General features: G+C 39.8%; 1 protein-coding gene across 2 annotated transcripts in view; it reads right to left on the bottom strand.

Moving 5' to 3' along the window:
- SCG3 (secretogranin III) overlaps positions 1-22,476 on the bottom strand; it is a 29,276-nt gene extending 6,800 nt beyond the window's left edge. For both annotated transcript variants that reach the window (XM_054214790.1, XM_054214791.1), the window contains exons 1-10: positions 22,305-22,476; positions 21,565-21,617; positions 20,926-20,971; positions 20,616-20,831; positions 19,412-19,554; positions 18,034-18,195; positions 17,531-17,708; positions 15,511-15,627; positions 2,596-2,679; positions 1,873-2,001 (exon numbers count right to left, since the gene is read on the bottom strand). In XM_054214790.1, the coding sequence (XP_054070765.1) occupies positions 1,873-2,001; positions 2,596-2,679; positions 15,511-15,627; positions 17,531-17,708; positions 18,034-18,195; positions 19,412-19,554; positions 20,616-20,831; positions 20,926-20,971; positions 21,565-21,617; positions 22,305-22,389 (1,213 nt within the window). In that variant the 5' untranslated portion in view covers positions 22,390-22,476. The remainder of the gene's footprint in view (positions 1-1,872; positions 2,002-2,595; positions 2,680-15,510; positions 15,628-17,530; positions 17,709-18,033; positions 18,196-19,411; positions 19,555-20,615; positions 20,832-20,925; positions 20,972-21,564; positions 21,618-22,304) is intronic.
- Positions 22,477-23,887: the final 1,411 nt, after the last annotated feature.

Here is a 23,887-nt window from a genome sequence, read left to right as displayed (position 1 = left end):
TGGACTAGAAAGCACACAGGACAGAATTAGTTCAAGGATTACCTAATAAGGCCCCTAAGGAAATATTCCAGCTAATGGATTTTGAATTCTTAACTTGGCTGGAGCTTTATTGATGTAATGTTCTTACATTTGTCTAGAAAAAACCCCCCTAGTGTTATTAGCATGTAGAAGGCTATTACTGCCAACTAGGCATGTCTGGTCCCATTAGTAAGTGGATACTGTATTAGATATACTGTAATTTTTGAGCTGGGAGTGCAGAGTTAGTTTTATAGTAAGATACTTCACGAAAGAGCAAAGGGCATTGCATGATGAGACAAAGAACTAAATACGGATCCAATTTAAATTTCTAAAACACTATTGGGCTGAACATTTTTCTAGAGGTAAAGGAAAATAACCCAAACCAAACTGAACTGACAAATCTTCAACAGACAAGCAAAATATGTTATTTATCACTTCCTATAGGTATGAGACCATTTTTCTTCACTGTGAAATCAGATAGCCATCTTGAGCTATTTTCCTCTTCTATGCTCAAATAACCACTGCTGGAAAAAAATGCCACCTTCTATCTGTGAGTGGCTAATAGTTTATATGTCTGCACTGCCCACAGGACTGAACCAGACAATCTACTGTAGCCTTGATTACTGCAACTGATTACCAAGCATTTTGCAGTGAAAACATATGCATCCAAAAAAGTATGAGCATAAAACAGCATCAGTGCAAAATAGATTAAAAGCAATTTTTTTAAACCAGCTGACGAAACAACATAGATGCTTATGCTGGATCCATAGCAATAAGAACCCACTGAAAGGTTTCTGCCTCAACCAACATCCTCCTTTGAAAGTTCAGCATTCATTACCCAACAAATCTCCTCTCTATACATCACTTCCTAAGGAAGTCCACCAAGTCTAGTCAATAAATTGTGGGTGAAGGAGGATTTTTTTGTGTGCAGGAGGGAGAACTTACTCTGGAGACGCAGCTAGACTGTGGAACTCATGCTACTAAGGGACATGGCTGAGCCTGAAGTATTATACTGTAACCGTCACTTGCCAAACTAATTTCTCCAACTTTCCGTCCCCTCAGTAAGTTCTTCATCCACACACAGACCTAGAATGAACCCACTCTTGTCTTACAAGTTTACGCACCAACCACTTCTAAGATTTACTTGCTCGGTTATATAAGATTATTCAAAACAGTGCTTGTCTTTGGGAGACAGACTCTGAAGTACAGTGTAAGTATAGTATAGTATCTGTCCTCTGCAGATTTGGTTTGAGATGTAGCAGCTGATTTGCACGCCATGGGCAGAGCGACTTCAGCGAGTGTGATAATAAAAGTACTACTGTGCTAAGTTTGCTTATCGAGACACTAACTTACTGTAATAGGTTTTCAAAGCTATGTAAAACAGGCTAATTGCTGATGACCTTTAACCTCTGGCATTGAGTATTGCAAATTGTTTCACTTTGCAGAACTTTTCAGTACCTTTCAGTACCAGCTTGTTCTAACAGAAGCTAGAGAAATCATAGGGCTCACTCAGAATATTGAATATCCTGATGATCTGATTTCACTGAAAAGCCACAGATGCAAAGAAGTAAAATCTCTGTGCACTACTGTGTCAAAATGCATTTCATATTGCTCTCAAAACGGGCTATGAATTCTGTGAAAGATTATGGCCTTAGTGAGCATGGCATATAGTTTCATATATTTAAAAGCAGGCAAATAAGTACGCTTCCAAATCAAGCTGCTGTGTGCCGACTCCCAGTAACTACAAGCTGAAGATATTTATGCTAACACACTGGAAAAACAATACCAAAGATAGGAGAGGATTCTAATCACTTGGAGTATACATATGTAGCAAAAGCATTAGCCATTTTGTACCTCTGGGCTCTTCACTGTTCCCTGCTGCATTTTGTTCTTCATTTTTTGTAGAATCCTTTGAGATTTCATATTCCTTTTCCATTTTAGCTGCTTCTTCCTTCGTACTGTCTGCTTCTTCACTACTCTTGTCTAAAAGAATAACGTTAAGAGCAATTTTTTATCAAACTTACCAAAAGCACTTCTAAATCACATCAATACAATCTTTAGGAAGTACAACATTTTGACTGGTGATTGAGGAAGAATCTTATTGGAGTCTGGCTGAAATTGGTTTATAAAGGTCATCTCTACCCCAGACCTCTGGGAACAGGAATGCCTGTTTCTGCTCCTACAAACAGCAGCTGAATACAGGTGACTAAAATGCAATAATATGTAGTTCATAAAGGCATATTCCTTTGTCCAGAGAAAAATTATTGGAAATTTGCATTCACTAAATCCAAAGCTGACAAAGAATGATTTTGTTTTTACTTAAGTCTTAAGAAGTATTGATACAGCTTGCTTTTGTATATATATAATGCCCGGACTCCACTGAAGAAAAGGGCAGTGAATATACTTCCCAAAGATTGGACAACTAAGTAAAAATTCCTCTCTTCTTGTCTGTTTAGACGTCCAAGCTGTATCTTTATCTTTAACTAGAAGTCTGGCTTCTACAGCGATCAGCATGCTTTTAACTGAATAGGTTAAAAAAATGTGGTATTCCAGAAAAGCAAATTGTAGAATAAGTACCTGCTGGTAGCTTTGTTCTGGTTTTAGTGGAAGGGTTCTCAAGCTTCTTCTTTGTCTGCTCAGCTATCATTGTATCTAAGTTTTCTAGAAATCAAGGCAAAACAAAACCAAACCCCAGTTATTCTTCAACAGATATGATGCAGAATCTATACTATATTCTCCGCAACACCAGTTTGAATGGAAAGTAGAAATCTAAAGGAACAGTCTTCATCCCTGCCTCTGAAGAATTAATGCAGAGCCAATACTAAAAGAACAAACAAATAGCTATATGGAACTTTGATCAATCTTATTTAAAAAATTTAACAACTAAATCATGACAATAAGTGTACCAAACAGAGACAATATTCATAGAGACAGTAAATACGTGCATAGATATTCTAATTATTTAAGTCACGTAAGTCACAAAATATAGATAACAGTATCTGTAGCAATTTATTCTGATGAAAGCAATGAAAGGTTTTAATTAACTTCACAAAGTATCCAAAACTGTGAAATATGTGCTTCATGCTGGTGGTAAAATATTATCCCAAACTGCTTCTCTGTCTGGATTTTATATGGTTTCATTGGAAAAGAAGTCTAATAAAAAGTTTTAAATTAGATTTAGATGAAATAAATATGTAAATTGAACTGATTAAAACAAGTATTTTTTAAAGTTGCTGAAGTCAAGCATTTACCTAAAAACCCAGTAGGCAGCCATGGCCGCGTATACAGCTTTTGAAGTCTAGAAAATGTTTTTCTAAGCAAATTTCAGAGCTGAACTCATCTAATTTGAAAGGAAAAGCACCTTTTCATCAAGATGGATGTTTCAGATATAAACATTGTATGCTTATGTGGGAAAAGTGATACAACACTTAACAGATATGCACAAATACAGATCATCGTGAAATCTGCCATTTTTCTTCAGTCATAGTACGGACATGGTGTAGAATTTTCTTTCCCTTTATCAGCTTTTTTTAAAGGTTTAGTTAAACATGGATCCAAAATTTGATAGATGTCGGCTAGTTGGTGGGTATTTCTGAGTGACTTCATTTTGAATTGTCAATATTCCCTATATATAAACAGCTAAAATATCCAGTATGAGATGTGGTAACCGTGGCAGAATAGGTATTATTGTGCTAGTAAATATTTTAGGTCATATCTTCCATGTAAGGCCCACATTTTACCTATCAGCCAGGAGCATCTTTTTCCATTGGAGAGACACTCAGCACTGAAACCTAAAGATTAGTTTTTTAGCAAGCACATTTCTCTTCATGGCAGATCACCATAAACAATTCTGCCTGCCATCTGATGAGAAATCACATAATCCTGTCTGCCTGAGTCCTCTATATTTTGTGATTTACATAAAATTAAAATGTAAGGAGTTTTTGTTGGCATGCTGCTTGATTGCACCCTGTCAATTCTACATCACATTAGGGTTTTTTTATGAAAACTATTTTTGCTCGGTACATATCCTTTTAATGTGATTTCTGACCTTGCCATATGCCCTAAACCAAACAGGTCTGGGCTGGGTTACAAGCCGCATCAGACATACTGGTGAAGAAAAAAACAAGCTAGAATTATAGTGGTGGTATTGATGCCTCACTAATCACTTGATCCAAAGCTTATTGAAAGGACTGTAAAAATTCCTTTCAGCTGAGCTCAAGATACTATTTTTTATCCTGAATCAGAACCATACTAGTATTCCAGCCGGAATATAAGGATTTCTCTGTTGCAAGAGACACAGTTTTTAGGATAAGATTATACAGCTAAGAACTAAAAAATTGTTTGTAAACTCTAGTGAATAAATTATTCTCCTTCACTAATTCATGCAAATGCAAAAATGTTGCTGATTTTAGACCTTAACCCAGCAAATTCTATTAGATTAGTCTTATTTTTAAGTGTAAGCATAGTATTTTAAAACAAACAGGAGTATTTAAATGTTTAAAATGCCACATGTATTTAAGTGCATTGATTCCTAAGTGCCTTTCATGTTCTATCTTAAAAGTGTCTGCAGTAAGCTTGTATTAGCAGAAAACAAAAAGACTCCACCACAAGACAGATTTATAACCTGCTTAGACATCTCTAGATTTAAATGTCTGCATACTGACAGTATTATTAAACAAACAGAATTAAAAATGTACAGTGTTATCAAACAAATGTTTGATAGATATCAGCTACAGCTGATAGACTGTAGCGTTTAGAAGTTGCACACTTCTAAACACTTCAACACAGTCTCCCACAGCATCCTCATAGGGAAGCTTAGGAAGAGTGGGTTAGATGAATGGACAGTAAGGTGGATAGAAACTGATTGAAGGACAGAGCTCAGAGAGTCGTGATTAGGGGCACAGAGTCTAGTTGGAGGTCAGTGACGAGTGGTGTTCCCCAGGGGTTGGTACTGGGTTCAGTCCTTTTCAATATATTCAATGACCTGGATGAGGGGACAGAGTGCACCCTCAGCAAGTTCCCTGATGACACAAACCTGGGGGGGTGGCTGACACAGCAGAAGGCTGTGCTGCCATACGGAGAGACCTGGACAGGCTGGAGAGTTGGGCAGAGAGGAACTTCATGAAATTCAACAAGGGCAAGTGTAGGGTGCTGCACCTGGGGAGGAATAACCCCATGCACCAGTACAGGTTGGGGGCTGACCTGCTGGAGAGCAGCTCGATGGAAAGAGACCTGGGAGTCCTGGTGGACAACAGGATGACCATGAGCCAGCAATGTGCCCTCGTGGCCAAGAAGGCCAATGGCATCCTGGGGTGCATCAAGAAGAGTGTGGCCAGCAGGTCGAGGGAGGTCATCCTCCCCCTCTACTCTGCCTTGGTGAGGCCGCACCTGGAGTACTGTGTCCAGTTCTGGGCTCCCCGGTTCAAGAAGGACAGGGAACTGCTGGAGAGGGGACAGCAAAGGGCTACCAAGATGATTAGGGGACTGGAACACCTCTCTTATGAAGAAAGGCTGAGGGATTTGGGTCTCTTCAGTCTGGAAAAAAGATGACTGAGGGGGGATCTTATCAACACTTATAAATACTTAAAGGGTGGGTGTCAGGAGGATGGGGCCAGGCTCTTTTCAGTGGTGCCCGGGTACAGGACAAGGGGTAATGGGCACAAACTTGAGCATGGGAAGTTCCACCTAAATGTGAGGAGGAACTTCTTTACTTTGAGGGTGACAGAACCCTGGCACGGGCTGCCCAGAGAGGTGGTGGAGTCTCCGTCTCTGGAGACATTCAAAACCCACCTGGATGCGTTCCTGTGCAACCTACTCTGGGTGAGCCTGCTCTGGCAGGGGGTTGGACTAGATGATCTCCAGAGGTCCCTTCCAACCCTATGATTCTATGATTCTACATGTATCCATATACAGCATGTGCCACTGACGGCAATAGGATTTATGATCCTTCATTATTCAGTTACTCCTATAAATCCCATCAGGAATTCTACAATTTCCCTGAGTCTTTCGATTTGGCTAACAATTTCATTTGAGGTCAATGTATAAGTAATAAACAATATTTATTACTACTTTGTCACGTACAGTAACATGGTAATATGCATTGTTTTCCAGCCATATGCATCGAACAGTTACATCTGTACATGAAGTATAATATGGCACTGTTGACCACTAATGATCCAAGTTCTGCCACTAAAGCCAGACTGAATATTATAATAACTATATTCCATTTTCAAAGCTTTATTTTGTCAGTAAAGTTATGGACAAGTTTATAGGTCAGGCCTTTTAATAAGGACTACATTTTACAGGAGAAATATTGAAGCTCTCCTGCGAGCTGGATGGCACATCAACATGAATCTCAAGATCTAGTAAGCAGTTGTACTTTCTGCGTGACAGAGAACAGTTAACTATGTAAGCCTGTTCATGTTTATGACGATCATCTGGTGTATCTACATATATATCATAGAGAGAACGTTACCAGAGAATCACAATTATTCTTGAACAGGATTTATTGCCCTTTTTTCCCCTTCAGAATCTTCAACAGCTGGTATTGTTACAAAACATGTTTGTACTTGTCATATGTAGCTAGGCCAGGGCTGAACAATGTTTGCTCTGAGTTACACTGATGGAGTGAGTCATCTCCTCAACCGCGATGTGCCTGGCCAGCAGCTAAGCAACTGCATGTCGTATCTGGAGGTCTAACAAGAACTGATTACTTTTCCGGTATCGTTTCCCTAGCAACGTACTTTTTACACAGGAAGAGTTCAGAAAGGTACTGACCTTTCCACAGAGCTGGCCACTTATTTGAAATGGCACTAATTAAAACAACAGAACAATAACTACTGAGCTAATGGAAGTGACCTACGTTGGTAAAATAGGTCACTCCTCTCGCGGCCGGCTTTCCGCTGAGCAGTATAATCTCATCACTCGAACCAGACTCCAGGAGTCAGAAGATCTGGTTTCTGCCTTGCCTCACTTTCTAACTTGCTCTTTGATCCAAGATGGCTCGCTGAAGCACTCAGGCTGCAGGAGGGCTCCGATTTTGAGTAGGCATTCTAAGACGTCCTAGGCCCACTTTTTACAGGTGCTACACACCGACAGATCCTATTAACTGCATCTGAAAATGCAAATTCCCAGCACTTCTGAAACTCTGATGTTTGAGTTGGGCATTCAAAAATCTGAATCGCATAAAAGCAGAATGCTTATCTTTCCTCTGGGAGAATGCACTTGGGTAACACCCTTTAAATCCACGGGAAAAGATACTGCATGAAAAAATATTACAAATTAAAATACTTGGTTCTTATTAGAAAGGCAGAAACTAATGTACCCACCCAAGTAGTTAACAGAATTGGTAACGGAAGCCTGAAATAGACCCTTCTCTATAGAGAGATTCATGGTGTTTTCCAGTCTCTTGCAAATTTTGCTGTAAAGGGTTTTTTCATCTGCGTAATTGTCTTGCACCCAGGAGGCAGTTTCACATTCAATCCTCATCAAATTGACTGAAGCTGAGATTTCATGTCATTAAACTTCTGTAGAAAGACCTGCTTTGCTGTTCTATTTTCACACAGCATAGAAAGGCTGTGTTTATTAAAGGAGAAAAAGAGATGACCATGGTACCTGAAATCAATCTTAACAATAGCTAAAAAATGAGTTTACTTAATGAGTCCATACACTACAGCAGCTTCAGCAGGAAAGCTTTGTGCTGATGGCTGCTTGTATGAGATGCATACATTTCAGGCATTAAAAAAGCACAGTTCTCCCAGGGCTATTCTGTCTCCTGCAGTAGATGATCCTTAAGAGTTTGTAAGGCCTTTTTCCATCTGTGACAAAACTCAGGACATCTCAGCATTTGCTTGTGACTATTCTGTGGGGAATAGTGTACCTGATTAATTCTTTGGCCAAATCCTCCTTTTAGCTTACATGAGTGCAGGTCCAAGAACTGTCATTATCCACTGGATTTTCACCAATGTAGCCAAAAGCAAAGTTTGACCTTTAGTCAGTTCGTATATGTGTCACGCATATGTTTCATAAACTGCTTAAACTGTGACGAACAAGAGAAATCTCTCCATTGTGGATATACAGATGGGTCTCAACTTTGCAAATGTCCTGTTTGTTTCCAACTCCCTGCTTTACATGTCAAGACATGGCATTTTCTTTATCAATCTTCCTGTTTCACTGATTTGTCGTGATGGTGTGTCTGAAGCCTAATGCTGCTACGAGGAATGACATGTCAGGTGACAAACCCCAGGTAGTGGCATCACTTGCAAATGGATTACCGGCAAGATGGTCAGTGTGATTTGAAATAACACAGCAGCAGTATTGCTTGGCAATCAGATTAAAAGCAACTCAAAAAGTAAAACACAATTAAATAGATGTGTTTTGAGGTGAACACAGCTCTGACGAGTCTCCTGTGTTGTCCTTATTAAATTCCCTACCTCATGGAGTATTTCTCAGATTTTTCCTTTCAGTATTCTAGAGACATTTCCTTTGCATTACTCCAGATCTACTAGCGCTGTGTGGTGCAGTCCTTTCCCAATCGTTTCCCATCCTGAGGCTGCAACATGGCCTGTGCACACATTTTAAGTATTTTGATAGCATGCACTTTATAAGCACAATGGTTTGGGACTGAAGCAGCACACAGCCGCCTCTACTGCAGGAGTGGGATGGAGCTTAGTTTTGAAAGTTCAGTGACACCCTCTTTACCCTGCACCCACATCATCATCTCAAATCATAACTTATGGTCTCAGTTCTCAGCTGTCAAGAGACAGAGACCGAATTCAGAAAGTAAGGGGGTTTTATGCAGCTATTAAATACAGTGAGAAAAAAATAAAAGTATTGCCCTCCTTCCTTTAGAAACACAAACCACTTGGTAGGATGCAAAACCTAGATTTTCAGGAACTAAGCAATATATTTGTCAAAAGAGACACTACAAGGAGATAGAGATTTCTTACAAAGTATCCTATTGGGAAAGCATAGAGGAGGCAGTGAAGGGAAACAGAAGAAGAGGCAACATATTTGCAAGAAACAGCTGCAAATTTAAAGGGTAGATAGTGATAAGCAAAGCAATGAACTCTTAATATATTCATTTTGGTTCTTGAAACATGATTTGACAGTCATGTAATGTGGTGGGAAAAAGAATTAGCAATACTAAAACTACTGGATCTCTCCCAAAAAGATATCTGAGAAAATTTAGGTCTTATAGATACTGGAAATGCTATGCTCTCACACATATTGTCACCCTCTGGTAATGCCCATTTTGCTGTAGTGTGTAGCGGTCCTGTTTTTTATGAACTGTGAGGTTAGCTGTCATAGACTTTTCACACTGTAGCTACCTGGGCTTTTTCTATGCAGTGAGAGTCTTAATGGGGGAAAATAGGAGATAAGATCTAAGCAGTGGGGGCAAAAAACCATTAATGTGTTTGTGCAAATGCAGAAGTAGCATGGGATGAGGTTACAGAAAGGTAAGCTATAAAGTTGCAGTGAGGTCTGCGATCAACATACTTGCTAGATTCCAGTCTTATCTGGGACCTTTGCACACTCTCTGTCCCCACATCCTTTCACCTCACCTCCATGCAAATTCATCCTGGATTTAACTATTCATATATACTTTACACTATCGCTGTTGCTCCTCAGTATTCAGCCCACTGCCCCCATCTCAGGCACCCCTGATTTCTGCTTTTCAAACGTGTGAGTGTCCTTGGTCCTCCTAAGAACAGTACAGTATACTGGCATCTGTGTCACCTTAGTTCATCAGATACAAAATAAATAGCAGAGAAAACAGAGCTGCCTGAAATTAAATAACTCCCACTGGCAGCTGTATGCATCAGTCATATGATAAAGTAATACTGGGCAAGGAAAATCACCAAAGGGACGTTCAGATAGGGAAAATCAATTAAAGATTTTAATGCTTATGAAGAAAACCTACAATAGCAACAAAAAGCCCTTTGAAAAAAAGGACGTTAAAAAAGAAAAAGAAGGTATTATGTATGAACAGTTCCCTGTACAAAATACTGTCAGTGCCCTTCATCTCCCAGGTCAAAATGAAGGAAAGAACAAAAGGTCCACATGACACTGTCCACATATCACTTGCAGCCTCTGGCACTGGTTTAGCACTCTGGCATCTTCCCTCACCCCTTTGAAATCACACAGTCTGCATCAGGGAGCATCTGCTTCTACAGACAGTGAGTAGAGGAAAGATGATGCCAGTCTGTGCTGTGATCTGCTCTTTGCCTCACGCTCTTTGGCTCCGTGCCTGTTCTTGCCTAACTAAGCAAGTATCAGGATCAGACCTTTGGCCTGCAGCATCTGTGTTGATGAGAACTTCAGGGATTAGTCACAGTATTCAAACGAGTCCTCCTCTCCCAAGAAAAGGCCAGATTGTGTCTATTCTGCACTGGCCTATGCCGAGGAAATTGCAGAGCTTCGCATTCATCAGAAGTGGAGCTGTGGAGGGTACCAAGTGTGAATGCGAGACGCAGAACAGCTATTCCATATTCCTCAGCATGCAGAGGCAGGGCCATGTTAAAAACCAACATAGAGGACTTTCTGCCTCTTCTGTTTCCCCTGGATGTTTTTTCATGCAGCCTCACTCTGTCAAAGAGAGCATTATAGCAAAACAATATCCCAACAGTAACTTTAGAAAAGGACCCAATTAATGAGCGTACATATACCTTGGCAGCGGCTCACCAATGAACCATCTATCTCCCTATTGCTAGTGTGTCCTGCAGTCTGGTCTGCTTTCCAATTGACCATGGAGAACAAATGATGAGGGGGTAGAAGAGGTAAACAGAGACATCTGCTCATGCCCATTTCTAACCAACACAACCTCCTACTCAGTCACGGGGGAGAGTGTGGATTCTGACAGTGAGTCAGAGCCAAAGGGAGGTGGTGTGAGAGGTGTTTGGTTTGGTCTATGGAGGGAGGCAGCCGTGACTCAAACACTGCATACTGATGAGCTGGAGCAATTTCTCTATGTTCCCTCCTAATTAAAGGGGGGTTTGCTCCCCAACCAGTCTCCTGTGGGCTGTGTGTTGTACACTGTGGCTCCAGTAAGCTAAATGCTCTGCTACAAGGAGATGAAAAGTGGGATCCCCCTCAGAAAGAGCAAAGCTATAGAGTGCTTAAACTTAATTTTCTTCCCACTCCTTTGGCTTTTGCCTCTTTCTCTTCTCCAGCATTGTTCAGTTGTGGAAAATACAGAAGCCCTGATATGGAAACTGAAAACAAAATGACCAATCATCTCAATCATAAGATTCGATAAAATACGGATTATATGCAGTATCACAGTGAAGCTTCTATGTATCTGTGAGACACAGATGGCAAAAGTTTGTGCTACATGTACTAGTCGATAAATGAGAACTCCACACATGTATACAATGTGCACATAAGTAATTTGCATTTCTAATGTAATAGCTCATTAGATAACACAACTCCCATTTGGTTAGGGTAGCAATGGATAAATTTGCTACAAATCTACTCTTGTAAGCAATGTACAGCAGGAGAATATAAGCAATGTACTGTGTAAAAAGAATTCATACATACACACTGGTGCCTCTTAAGAATTTGCCTATCATTTCTGAAAGCTTTATTTTTGTTATGGTCCACTTGGCTCTAATTACAAATGTTTCCTAGAATGGTTCTAAAAATCACTCATTATTTTGGTCTTATTAGTGGGAGATGATTTACAAATGTATCTGAACAAACTGGCAGAAACCATTTGTTCTTGCTTCTAAGCTGACAACAATATTATTAAAATAAATGTATTATAAAACTATAGTTCCCTTTACATAATTACTATAAATAGAGCTTTTACCAGGATGGTAGTGGACTGATACGCTTCCATTTTAAAATTAGCTTTCAATTAGGAGGAAAAGTCACTCAGCACACAAAAATTTCCTCTGCTTTGTGTGGTGTAGATGCAGCTTTTCTAGATGAAGCTTTTCCTTAATATTTATCTGGTCTGTGATGGATGACTCTGATATAGAAAAGCTATCAGAGTGAATCTCCACCATGACACTACTCAACAGACAGGAGGAAAATGAAGGAAAGTGAGATATTATTCACAAACTAATACTCAAAACAGTGTAAGTATCTGTGCAATGCATTCCTTATTCTGCTCTGCTGAAATCAAAGTAAATTTTACTATTGGCTCGAACAGCGCTTTTTCCCTTGAAGCACTCAGGACCATGAAGGATATAGTCCTTTCAGTTCTGCATGGAAAATTCAGTATCAGCTATTTATGCAACAGAAACAGTATGAATGCCATGAATAATGAAATATTTTATGCTGAATCAGCCGTAACTTCTCTGAAAGCTTTTTGCTGCTTTACGCTAGTCATTATGTGGAGGGATTCCAACTCTTTCACTCCACTCTCTCACTGCACCCTTGCCAACAGCAATCATTGTTTCAATAACTGTCCTAAGTCCCTCCCAATACTCAGCCTGTTCAGTGATAACAGCCTGTGTCCAGAGCAGGTTGGGGCAAGCAAGGAGAATTCAGCTGTTTGGGCAGCATTCGCTGGATGTTGACAACCAGTCCATGGGTGGGTAAGTTGATACCGCAGTTGGATACCAACTAGGTATCTAAGTGGATACCGCAGTTAATTGACAAGTCACCTGAGTAACTATGGTCCTGTGTCATATGATTGATTACCTTGTGCTTTCTGTACCAACAACGTTTGTCCATTCTTTTAATTGCAAAAATGATTTTAAAGCAGCTTTCAATCTTCAAGGGCAGACAGGCTTTCTAGAGAGATTTCTAAAAGCCTTCGAACAGGCTTTCAGTCCACAGAAGAATTTGCTCCCCGTACATCAAAATACAGCATTCATAGTTAAGAAAGTAAAGAGTGATAGAGATAGTGGCATTTTGCCACCAGCGGGGCAATTACCAAATATGATGCATTTCAGCTGAACGCACATTTTATACAAGTTTATTACAGCCTCCCTTTAATGCTTCCAGAGCTACACTTTCTGAATACATGCTGTAAACAGCAGGCGGTACTTTTTCTCCTCTATCATATATATGAATACTTTTGTTTTGGCTTTCTGGGTTCTGAGTTACAGATTATATTTAGCATGTGGAAAGCTTTCAAAAACTTATTACATAATATTGAATATGTGTTTTAAAACGTGAACTTCCTCTTCCTTGCATTTGTATGTGTGTGCATGTGTGTTTTTCTTGCACCACACTGCTGCTAGATCCTTTGTAACTTAAAGCTAAACCTAATAACATCATTCACTGCAGCAGCAAGATACTTCCCCCTAGAGTGGGATACAATGACGATGATGGTTTCAAAATCCCAAACCAGCTGTTACTGGTATATGCATTCAAATTCACTGTCTCTGCGTCCATGTGAGAGGCACAAAAGCTTGTGACTTGATTCAGTAAATGATTTATTATTTTGAATGTGTAATTCAGGGACATAGCTTACGCATGGCTTCAGACAGAGTGGGGGAAAGTAATTTAGGCAGTTTCCTACTGTAATAAAACACAGAAAAGATATAATCCATCTGCACAGACCCAGTAGGTATTTTCCATTAACTAGCATGGTTTGCTCACTGATTTTGGACTGACAAAACAACTAAAAGCTGCCAACTTTATAATTGTGTCTTCTCTCTAACAGACATTCATACCAATTCCTTTACCTGCTATAAATAAACACAGCTGGGTATCAATCCCCTAACCCAAACTGCACCAAGAAACACAGTATCTATCAAAGTATTACTGGAAATATTATGTTGTAACTTTTTGTTGAGTAAGGGTGGCAATAAAACTGCTGCCATGCTTACGGATACTGCAAGAAGCTAAGATTCTCCTGTGCTTGGTGTCCTTGAATATCTGAGAATATTTTCTCAATAAATGAAGGTCAGCTTTAAAGTCATTTCTGAACAGCAAAACTAAAAAAAGAATACCACAGAAGCAACTTGAGACCTATGAGAAAGCTTTTTCCACGACAGTAAGTTGCTTTGATGGAGTACAAAATCCATCTCTGCATAAATCACTCATTTGCAAGGCAGAGTCTGGATACATCCGTTGATAGTCTTACTTTAAATCCAGACTAAATCAGACCTCTGAAATTCTTAACCTAATCCCTACCCTCAGTACTATGTCATCATGGCAATTTGTTTCCAGGGCTACAGTACTTATTTACTCCAAGTAAAGCCAATGTGAACAACTGCCCTGAATTTCAGCAGGAAAAATGCATCTCTAGTGTAATTCCATTATCTGACTGATCTTGCGTCAGCAATGAATTTCACCTATTAAATTCTGGCACAACACTATCAGTGAGGGCAATATCTGCTCAAGCCATATTATCTTCATTTGTAGAATGACACTGAAACCACTGTGTTTGTAATCAACCATTTCTTTATGTGCATCTTTCTTTAAATGTACCAGCAGCCAGAAAAATAGAGAGCTGAACTGTAGCATAAATTGTTCGAATAGTCCCAAATTCAAGGACTTCTCACAGAAATTATAGGGATAATCTTGGTCAGAGATATAATGAATTCTTTAGAGAGGAGGTGCAATCATGCACTGAATGTGAATCATGACCCACTGGACTTTATGTAGCCAAGTAATTGATAATCAGTCTGTACAGTTACAGTTGCATCAATCAATCATGTATCTGCAACAGCCCATATCAAACAAGCCTGGAGAAGTCATGAAAGATCATTGTCAGTCCTATTTCTGTGACAGGCTGAGAAATTAAGCTGAGAAATTGCTCTGATGTAAACAAAAACTTTTCAGGCTACCCCAGACCAGGAACACCTCAGAAAAATGAAAGGGTTGTGTAGAGCTTACGCAGATAAGCCCTTTTGTAGCTCTGCTTGTTTAACTAGAAAGGCTATGAACAGTTAATATAAAAGAGTTTCTAAAAGCCAGGAGAGGTGCATGAGAAAACAAAACAACAAAACAAAAACCCAAACCCAGACTGTTCCAAAATCCCTCTTCAGGAAATTATAACAATTTTACAAAGTCTTCATAGCCACAGACTCTAAAATGGATCCAGGAAAGAGTGCTTCAAGAACTACTCCTGTGCCAAGATGTAACACTTTCCATAGATGGACGGAGTTTTACTTGGTAGAAGACCATAGCATTAGCTCATGTCTACTCTAGCTACTTACAGATGACAGATTAAAGGTGCTGAAGGGCTGGATTCTTCTGGAAAATGCAGGTACCTGATAACTGAACAAAACACTAATCTTCCCCTGACATAAAGCCATTGAAATCAAGTGCACTTCACGGGTGTGAAAGTGGAACAATCCTCTAAATGCTTATCTGATACATAACCTTTCCTTCATTAGATGGAAATATTAAAGCAGTATGGAATTCAACACTGCTATAATGACTGATCAATCATTTAGAAGTACAGCTTTAACATTTTGAATGAACAAGTCTGAAACAGGACTCCTAAAATGAAGGAAGATGACAATATGACTGTTGGCAGAGTAAGAACATAGCATTAATAACACTGTTGTATAAAGTATGCACTCTCACCCAGATAGGAAACTCCTTCTTCTGGTGTGATTGTTCCATATTTAACCATCATCTTCACAAAATCAATCAGGGTTTTCATGATAGTTATCAAGGTCTCTTTCTCTTTTGCTTCTGTCTCTGTGTGAGGGAATAAAGCAAAACTAGTCAAAGACTTCAGGCAACTTGGAAAAACTCAGTTCTGCAAACTCTGCACAAACTTCATGCATAAAAAATGACCTAGTCAGTAAAAAGAAAATGCTGTGCTGGATTAGTAGAGAGAGCTCCTATATATGTCCTTTTAAACTGTTCCTGGAAAGTGCACCTGAATATACTTTAAAATTTCAGGGTTTGGTTCATCTTTATAGCTTCTTGTCTTGAAGGGAAATGGTAATAATTCCATTTTACAGATAAGGCCACTAAACACACTCAGATGAAGTGACTTGACAGAGTTCAAATTGCTGGTCAGAGGGCAGATATAGGCAGTTTCATACAGTCTCTGTTTTTTTCTTTTATTTGTCTGTGAACTACTTAGTAGACCAGTCTGGTTCTGTATGAGGAAGATAGCTCAGAGATCCCTTCTCCTACAAGATCCATGGGTTCAACGACAAAAATACAAAGTGTCTCAAATGAGATTGTTACCATGTGCAAGACCATGACTCAGGTACTGGGAAAACATAATCTTACATGGTTGGGAGGATCATGACTCCAGAATAGGATATGAACTATGATTTTTCATTATAAAAATCCATCTTTCTTGCCCATACATATCTCTGACTATCTTCATGATCATTGCTTCTTAGCTTTCTTTTTCCGCTATAGTTATCCGCTGAACAGTATCACTGCTGTTTCTGTATTAGCAGCATGACACTCCCCCAACACACAGTTACTCAAGCTCTTCCTGTAGCCCAGGTTGTCACCGAAGGACCCAAGAGAGCCAGGGGCTCTGTCAGACAGGGACAGTTGGAAACATACTCCCAGCCTTGGCAGAGGGCCAGCCCCTTTGGAGAGCTGCTGAACAGGTTTTTTATTGCTGTCTGCAGTTTAACACACATCTGTAGGATGCAACTGAATCCCCTCTTCTCCAGCTTGATACAAGCCGGCCGGTGAACAGCGTAAAGCAGGGGACAAGGCAGAGATGTGCAGCCAGTGGGACATGGTTCTATTTGCTTGATAACCTGTTAAACACAACATGCCCTTCTGCTTTGTGAGTAGAAAAAGGAGAAGAACTAGCATGCAAAACTACCATGGGAAAAACAAAAAGAACAGGAAGAAGAATATGAGGTTTGTAGATTGGACTGGAGCAAAATATGCCCTGAGGTTTTGCATTCTAGCTCTCCACTCAGGTGTTTATGGGGAAAGTTTGAAGCTCCTGCAGGATAAGGAATCTACAGAATAAACTGTTGCTGACTGCACTGGAGAGACCAGAAAATATGCTGGCCGCACAGAGTGAGAATGGGTGTGTGGTTGAGTGTGCTGACAAAGGGTCTGTGGCGAGGTGCCACAATCTTGCCTGCAATAAATGGAAGGCAATGATGTCTAGCACCGGAATAGGAAGAGACGTGCGGAGCTTTCATTGCAATAAACAGCAAACCTGTGGTTTGTGAAAAGGCTGGGAGGCTCAGGCTCATTTACTGGTACCTTCACAGTGAGGACTCTACTGTGGCTTACTCGTGTCTCTGTTGGCTTAGAAGACACGGACATTACTGGAAAGATCTCTGGAGAAAACAGTTTGCCAGTTTTTCATCATGCCTTTACGGGAATGAAAAGAATTCAGGACTCCTGAATCATACAGCACAAGATGGGAAGGGCTACCTACGTCACACGGTTTGCCATTCTGAGTGCTGTTCCTTTCAATGTTTTGCCATACTAACTAATCAAATTAGTTTCTGCTATGCATCTTAGAGAACATTTTTAAAGCACATGGTCTTTTGCAACTAGGGAAGCTGTGGGGAAGGGAAGGGAAAGGAGTAGGAGAAAACAGAGAGCATCTTGATTTTCTATTTTTTTCTTAAATGTTCCTGTAAACACATGATGAGCTCACCTGAGTTAAGACTTTTTAATAGTGCATAAAAGTTTGGAAAATATTGAAGGTCTTCAAAATTATCTTCAGAAGGCAGCTCATTTCTTCTTTCCAAGATATTAGATGAGGACCATGTGTTATCCAGTGTATCATCAGTTTCTCCATTAATGAAACTATCCCGATCAGCTTTGCTTGGTGTCTCCACAAAAGATATAAAAAAACCACAACTTATAAGCACATTGCTTCTGGTGATAGAGTTAACAGAGAAAGAAATAGCATCATAATCTTATGCCAGCATTTTCCTAGTTACAAGGTGAAGGCTATAGTATTTTTTCAAAGTTATTTCAACTTGGGATCTGGCTTAAACCTCAAAGTAACTCACAATTCGTTTTTCTATCTGATGGAATTTCTTTAAGAACATCTTTAGTTTCCAGATTAAACTAACTATTCCCTAAAGCAAAGCAGTGCACTGGTCTACTTGTACCATTTGGTAACTGATTCAAAATGATTAGCTAAGAAATTACCATTCTTTCCTGTTGCTTTTCTTTTGTACCACTGTCTGCTCTGCTTGGAGGGTAATCAAAATCTTCAGCCTCCTTCTCACGATCCTTTGCTTCATTGGCAATTAGCTGTTGTAAAACCTCTGCAACTTCATCTTCCAGGGTATAGGCCTGACTCTCTGTGATCTGTTAAAATATTTGTGCAGAGTACTTATAGAATATTGTGGGTTTCTGACATTAAACATCAATATGAAATCTGAGCTTTGTAAATAGGTTGCTTCAAATATGTTTGCTTCAAAGCTGAGCACAGCCAAATTAGGTGTAACACCACTGATGTGTGTGTGCATACATATAGACATAGATATAGATATGTATACATATAAACATACATATGTCTACATTTATATAAATGCATATATACACACATCCACACATCAACACACATACAAACACACATCAAATACATGTGTATACATAAAAAACACCCACCCACACATATAGCCTCCAAACAAAGCCATATAGGGCTTAACACAATGGAGTCCAGCTTGAAAGATAGAGCTGCAAGTGCGATATACCTGTATGTGTATATATGTGCGTGTGCACATATAAATATATATGTTCTGCAACGTATCTAGGCACAACTGAATAACTACAACAGTACACAGCAATACAGAAAGGGAAAAAGCAAATAGCTTTTATGGCATCATCAAAATCTTTTCTCTTTGCTTTGTAACAGCTGTCACTTGAATGAGAACTCTACCGTGCAACTGTCCCACAGCTCCCTTTGTAATCAGTGGGATTCCGCATGCAATAGCTAATGGCAAAATCTATTGCAGAAAAGATAAGTTTAGTATTTTAAATATAAGAATCTCATATTGAAATGGCTAAAACCGTTGAGACACACAGAAGACAGAGACAAACCCAGTCTTGCTAAAAAGCAATAACAATGAGAAATGTATCCTCAACTAACCAGCATCATTATATGTCCGCTGATGACAATAATTAGTAAGTGGATAGGAATGAGCTCAGACCTTTCTCCATAAACATCCGAAAGAAATTTATAATACAAAAGAACTCAATTAAAATCAGAAGAGAAATTAAAGGAAAAAGGAGGGCAAACATGGCAGGAGTACAATCAGTGAATGTTCTCTTGACACCAGAAACATTCTGCAGCTTGGTCTATTTTGCTGCAAAGCCATCTCAGGAAGAACAATGTTATTGCAGAACTAAACCAATGTACACAAATGAGTCAAGAAGCTTGCATAGAGCCTGAATCCCGGTCAATTTCACTCAAGTCAGCATTATCAGCTGGACACAGTGTTCATCCAAATTGTTTGTAAAAGAACATTGAACTAACCCACAGCTAAATAACAGCTAAATGAAGTAGAAAAAAGATACTTACTAGCCCCAGATTTAGAAGTTTTGAAACAATCTTGTCAAACACTCCTCTATCATTTTCCTCATAAATTCTTGCAGCAATTTTTTGAACAATGTCTTCAGCAGTCAAAGGAGTGCCATCTAATTGATGTAGGCCATCTGGATCATCTAAAAGGATTACAGTTTAACTGTGTGCTGACTATCCTAACTCATTTGGATTAGACATCTTGTAAAAAATATCTGCCTGCATCTTTTTCTCTTCAGAACAAAGCTGCACTTTTTACACACATTAGGAATATAGTTTGATACACACTTTGAAGTCCATTACATCAGTCTCAATGAAAAGTTATTTGTGTCCATTTTACACATCTGAAAAAGAGCTTTCTGACTGGCTCTTTTGAAAGAGCAGAGATGAACGTAAGGAGCATACTCTCCTGTTTACAGAAAAATTTGTAAGAATAAAAGAACACTGCTCACATATCTGCTTATATGCATCTTCTTGGCATCTACTTTCACTGTATGGCCACTTAGATCAAAACAGATCATGACAAACAGCATACTGTCTTCTTGTTTGGATTTCAGCAAATGAAGTTTTAATTATGTAATCATTACTTATGGCAAATAATATCATCATAACCAATGGGAAAGTGAGTATGATGAGTAAGCTTTGGTCTGTGATCAGCATACTTTGATATAATTAAAAAAAAACTGATCTAAATGCTGCTCACAACTCTCAGAGGACTCACTTAAACTACAAGTCAATTAACTACTCCTGTAGTAAAGGCAAGTATTCTTTGGCCTTCGGTAACTTTTTTTAGCTTTGTGATGAGGAGAATTATCTAACATTGCACATAACATTTGGAACAAATACATGTGATTTAGCTCAATACAGAAGTGCTTCTTCCTTTCAAACCAGAATAAATATATTTTCCTTTAAAAATATGTCTCATTTTCCTTCCATCAGATCTAAATTGCTAAAAAACATAATGCAAATTACACAGTTGGATTTTCCTCCACGGAAGAAGACTGTAAAAATCAACAGCAATTCTTTTGTATTGCGTTTCAAAACCTAATTGTAATACGACAAGCTTCTACAACTGGAAATAATTGAAATCGCACTCCAGTAACAAATACAGCTCATGTTTAGTGGTGAGTACAACATCCATGATTGCAATCACTTTGCAAGAGAAGTCTAATCTAAAATTCACCGAAAGATGATTATAGAATACCTTGGAATCTATAATCCAGTCCACTTTTAGTGGAGTCATAGTCATCCACAAGCCTGCGGTTCTTGGTGGAGTCTGCATCATCAATGGCCAGTTGCTGTTCATACAAAGAGCTTCTAATTGACTCCCTCTCCTTTTCATTCCTCTCTCTTTCTGCTACTGATTTTAGCAGGTTCAGGTCATCAACAAAGGAATAATTCCTGAACTCTGGCTTATTCTCTGGAAAACACATCAATGCACACATAACATAAAATCTTACACCTCTTTGAATACCGTTATGAGTATCACTATAAAAACAGGAAAGACGTTTTACCTGTGGGAACTATTTTCCTATTCTTGTCTGCCTCAGCTTCAGCAATCTGATATACAAGAATAAAACAAACAAACAAGCAAACAAAACAACAAACAGGCAGAAAGAATAAATACACTGAAGTGTGGGATCTCTTAATTTATCAATATCAGCAGAAGCCTTAATGTCTGATCTTCACTCTTAGTAAGAAGTTTGCCTTAATAAGTAGACAATGATTAAGCGCTTGGCACTTTTTGTCAGTACCACCGCATCCTCTGATCAGAATCAGACATTACGAGAAGCTGCAACAGACTTTCCATTTTAAGATAAATGTGAGTTACATTTTCCTTCTTCAATCCAAGCTCTGTCTATATTCCCATACGATGTCAATACAAAGGGGTTACACACCTGTGAGCTGTTGGTGCTAACAACGTGCTTTTGGAATGCATTTTTTTGGACAGTAAATCTCTACATGTTCGTTCTTAAAAATTATTGAAACACTATTTTCTACCCAACCCCATCAGTATTTACTTTACTGACCAACCTGTTTTCAACTCATTTGTTAAGCTATTAGGAAATCCATGGATTTGGTACCTGAAGGCTCAAAATATTATGAAAATAACAAAACTAAACCCCACTGTAACTATTTTTTATTTCACTTACCTGTTCCTCCAAAGGTCTTTCTACACTTAATTGTCTGTTGTGTATAGCTTTATCTAGAATAAACAAACACACATATATACTCAGTTACAGGATGTGTGCAACTACAAAGAGACAGCACATTGTTTCTTAATTTTTACAGTTTTCTCCCATAAAACGTGGTGTCTTAAGTATGTTGCCAACTGCTAGTACTCGTAAAAAAAATGTAGTGTTCCTAGAAGAATGAGAATACAATTAAAAAGTCATTTAAACAAAGCATGACTGTTTGAGGGAGAGGTTCTGCAAAAGATGTAATAGAAATACAGATATAGACTCAGCAACCCCTTTCTGATGAGAAAACTCATAAACAAATTGAGGAAAAAAATGCTGTAGGAGATTGACTAAAATAGCAATAATCGGATTGGCACAACCAAGAGATTAAAAATCTCTTACATCCAGAATACCGGGGTAGACAGAGAGTGAGAGAGAGAGACTTGTGCAGAAACTGCTGCAGAATGGATGAAAACATTGCTTGGAAAAGATTGAAAAAATTCAGAGCTTTTCCCTCTACCAGCAACCTATCCTCTTTAATATTAGATTGCAACTTCTGTGATTTGGCATCTTGCGCCAGGGATATTGTTTCTTTAGCATCTAAGTGCTTTTAGACAACTGGAAGGAAAGTTTTTACTTTCCTCTATCTATACCCTGCAAAACTTTCCCCATCTCGGAGAAAATGCAGAAAATGTGGTAACGAAGGCGCTTACCTTTGCCTACTGGTTTCGGGAAGCCGTGCCCCCCGCTCACCAGCAGTGACAGCACCTGCACCACGACCGCCAGCTTGAGAAACATCCTGCCGCTGCCCGGCCCCCACTCCGGAGGGCGAGCCTGGCCCAGGGACGGGGGTTCCTGCCCGCGGGGGCTCCCGCCCGGCGCGCCCTTCCGCGCCCGCGGCCCCGACCGCCGCGCAGCCGCCGCCCGGCGGGCGCTGTCCAGCGGCGCGGTGCTGAAGCCGCAGAGCGGAGCCGGTCGCCGAGCTCGGGAAAACCGCTCGGTGCCCGGTCCCCGCGGCCGCAGAAATGGTGGAGGCCGTCCCCGCCGCCGGCCCCGGGCAGGGGGGGAGGAGACGGGGGAGGGCCGCGACCGGCGGAGCATGCGCGCCCCGCTCCGCTCCCGCGGTTCCCGGCAGCCGCAGCCCCGTCCCTCCCGCTCCCGGGGGAGAAGGAGCGCTGCCGCCGCACGGCGCTGAGCGCCGCAGGCAAACTCTGGGAACAGGCTGCGGGAAAATCCCACCGGCTCGTCCCCAGCACGTCCAGGGGGAAGCTCGGGTTTGAGGTCAGCTCAGCGAGGCTTGGCCGCACACCCTTTTTGAGACATAAAAGTGAAATCCGGCCCTGCAGAGGAGGCCTATGAATCATTCCCATCTATGCAAGCCCTTTCCACGGGGCTGAATTACACAATGAAGGCACAGTCATCGATGATTCTTTTTACTACAAATAGAGGATATCAAAAGTTTAATTATAGCACATCTTGCTCTTTAAAATTTAGAATAAAATAAAAAAAAGCAGCAGCACAAATGACACTAAGCATGTAAGCTATTTCTGAGCATTTTCATGAATTAAAATTTAGCCCTTGCAGGCACAGAACGGCAACAAATCCCTAGGGGTCGGAGGAAGACATTTTCACCGTTTTATGGCAGAACAAAGGATCGCAGCGGTAGCTCTTTTCAGAACTATGGGATCTGCTTCCAAAATGGGAGACAGAATCACAGTGTTTTTTTTCTTCAAAAACGACCTCATCATTTTGTAGTCATAAATGCATAAATGCAGGGGTCAGCTGAAAACCTTTAACATTAAAAATCGTGCTAACTGCTAAAAAAATGGCTAAAAACTCTATTACAAGAGATGAAGAGGATCAGTGCTTTTACAACTGAAAAGTAGGAACACAGTGGAACTGTTCAATCCCTCATCAATGTATAACACTATTATAGTAGAAGCTGGGTAGAAGACTGATAATTAATGGGATCACAAGCACTAAAAACACTGCAATTTTTTCCCCTGTTAGCAACCACTGTATTTAATACTCAAGCCTTTCTATATAATTTAAATTAAAATTAGATAAAATCTGATGCTCTAGTTTACATCAGACTCACTTCTGTAAATTACTCTGCCTGTGATCCACTGATCCAGAGCAATGAAAATAACTTTCAGTTATACACTGATAACCCAGAATCTCTACCTATAGCCGGCCATTCTTGGAGCTGTACCAGAGTTAGGAAAAAACCTTTCGAGTAGAGTTGTATATAAGAAAAAAATAGCCTTATTTAAACATTGCCTGGTAACCTACAAGG

Source organism: Rissa tridactyla, chromosome 9, assembly GCF_028500815.1.
Source record: "Rissa tridactyla isolate bRisTri1 chromosome 9, bRisTri1.patW.cur.20221130, whole genome shotgun sequence".
Classification (NCBI taxonomy): Eukaryota; Metazoa; Chordata; class Aves; order Charadriiformes; family Laridae; genus Rissa; species Rissa tridactyla.
The sequence above is the reverse complement of the archived record's forward strand: the minus strand, read 5'-3'. Positions and strand labels throughout refer to the sequence as shown.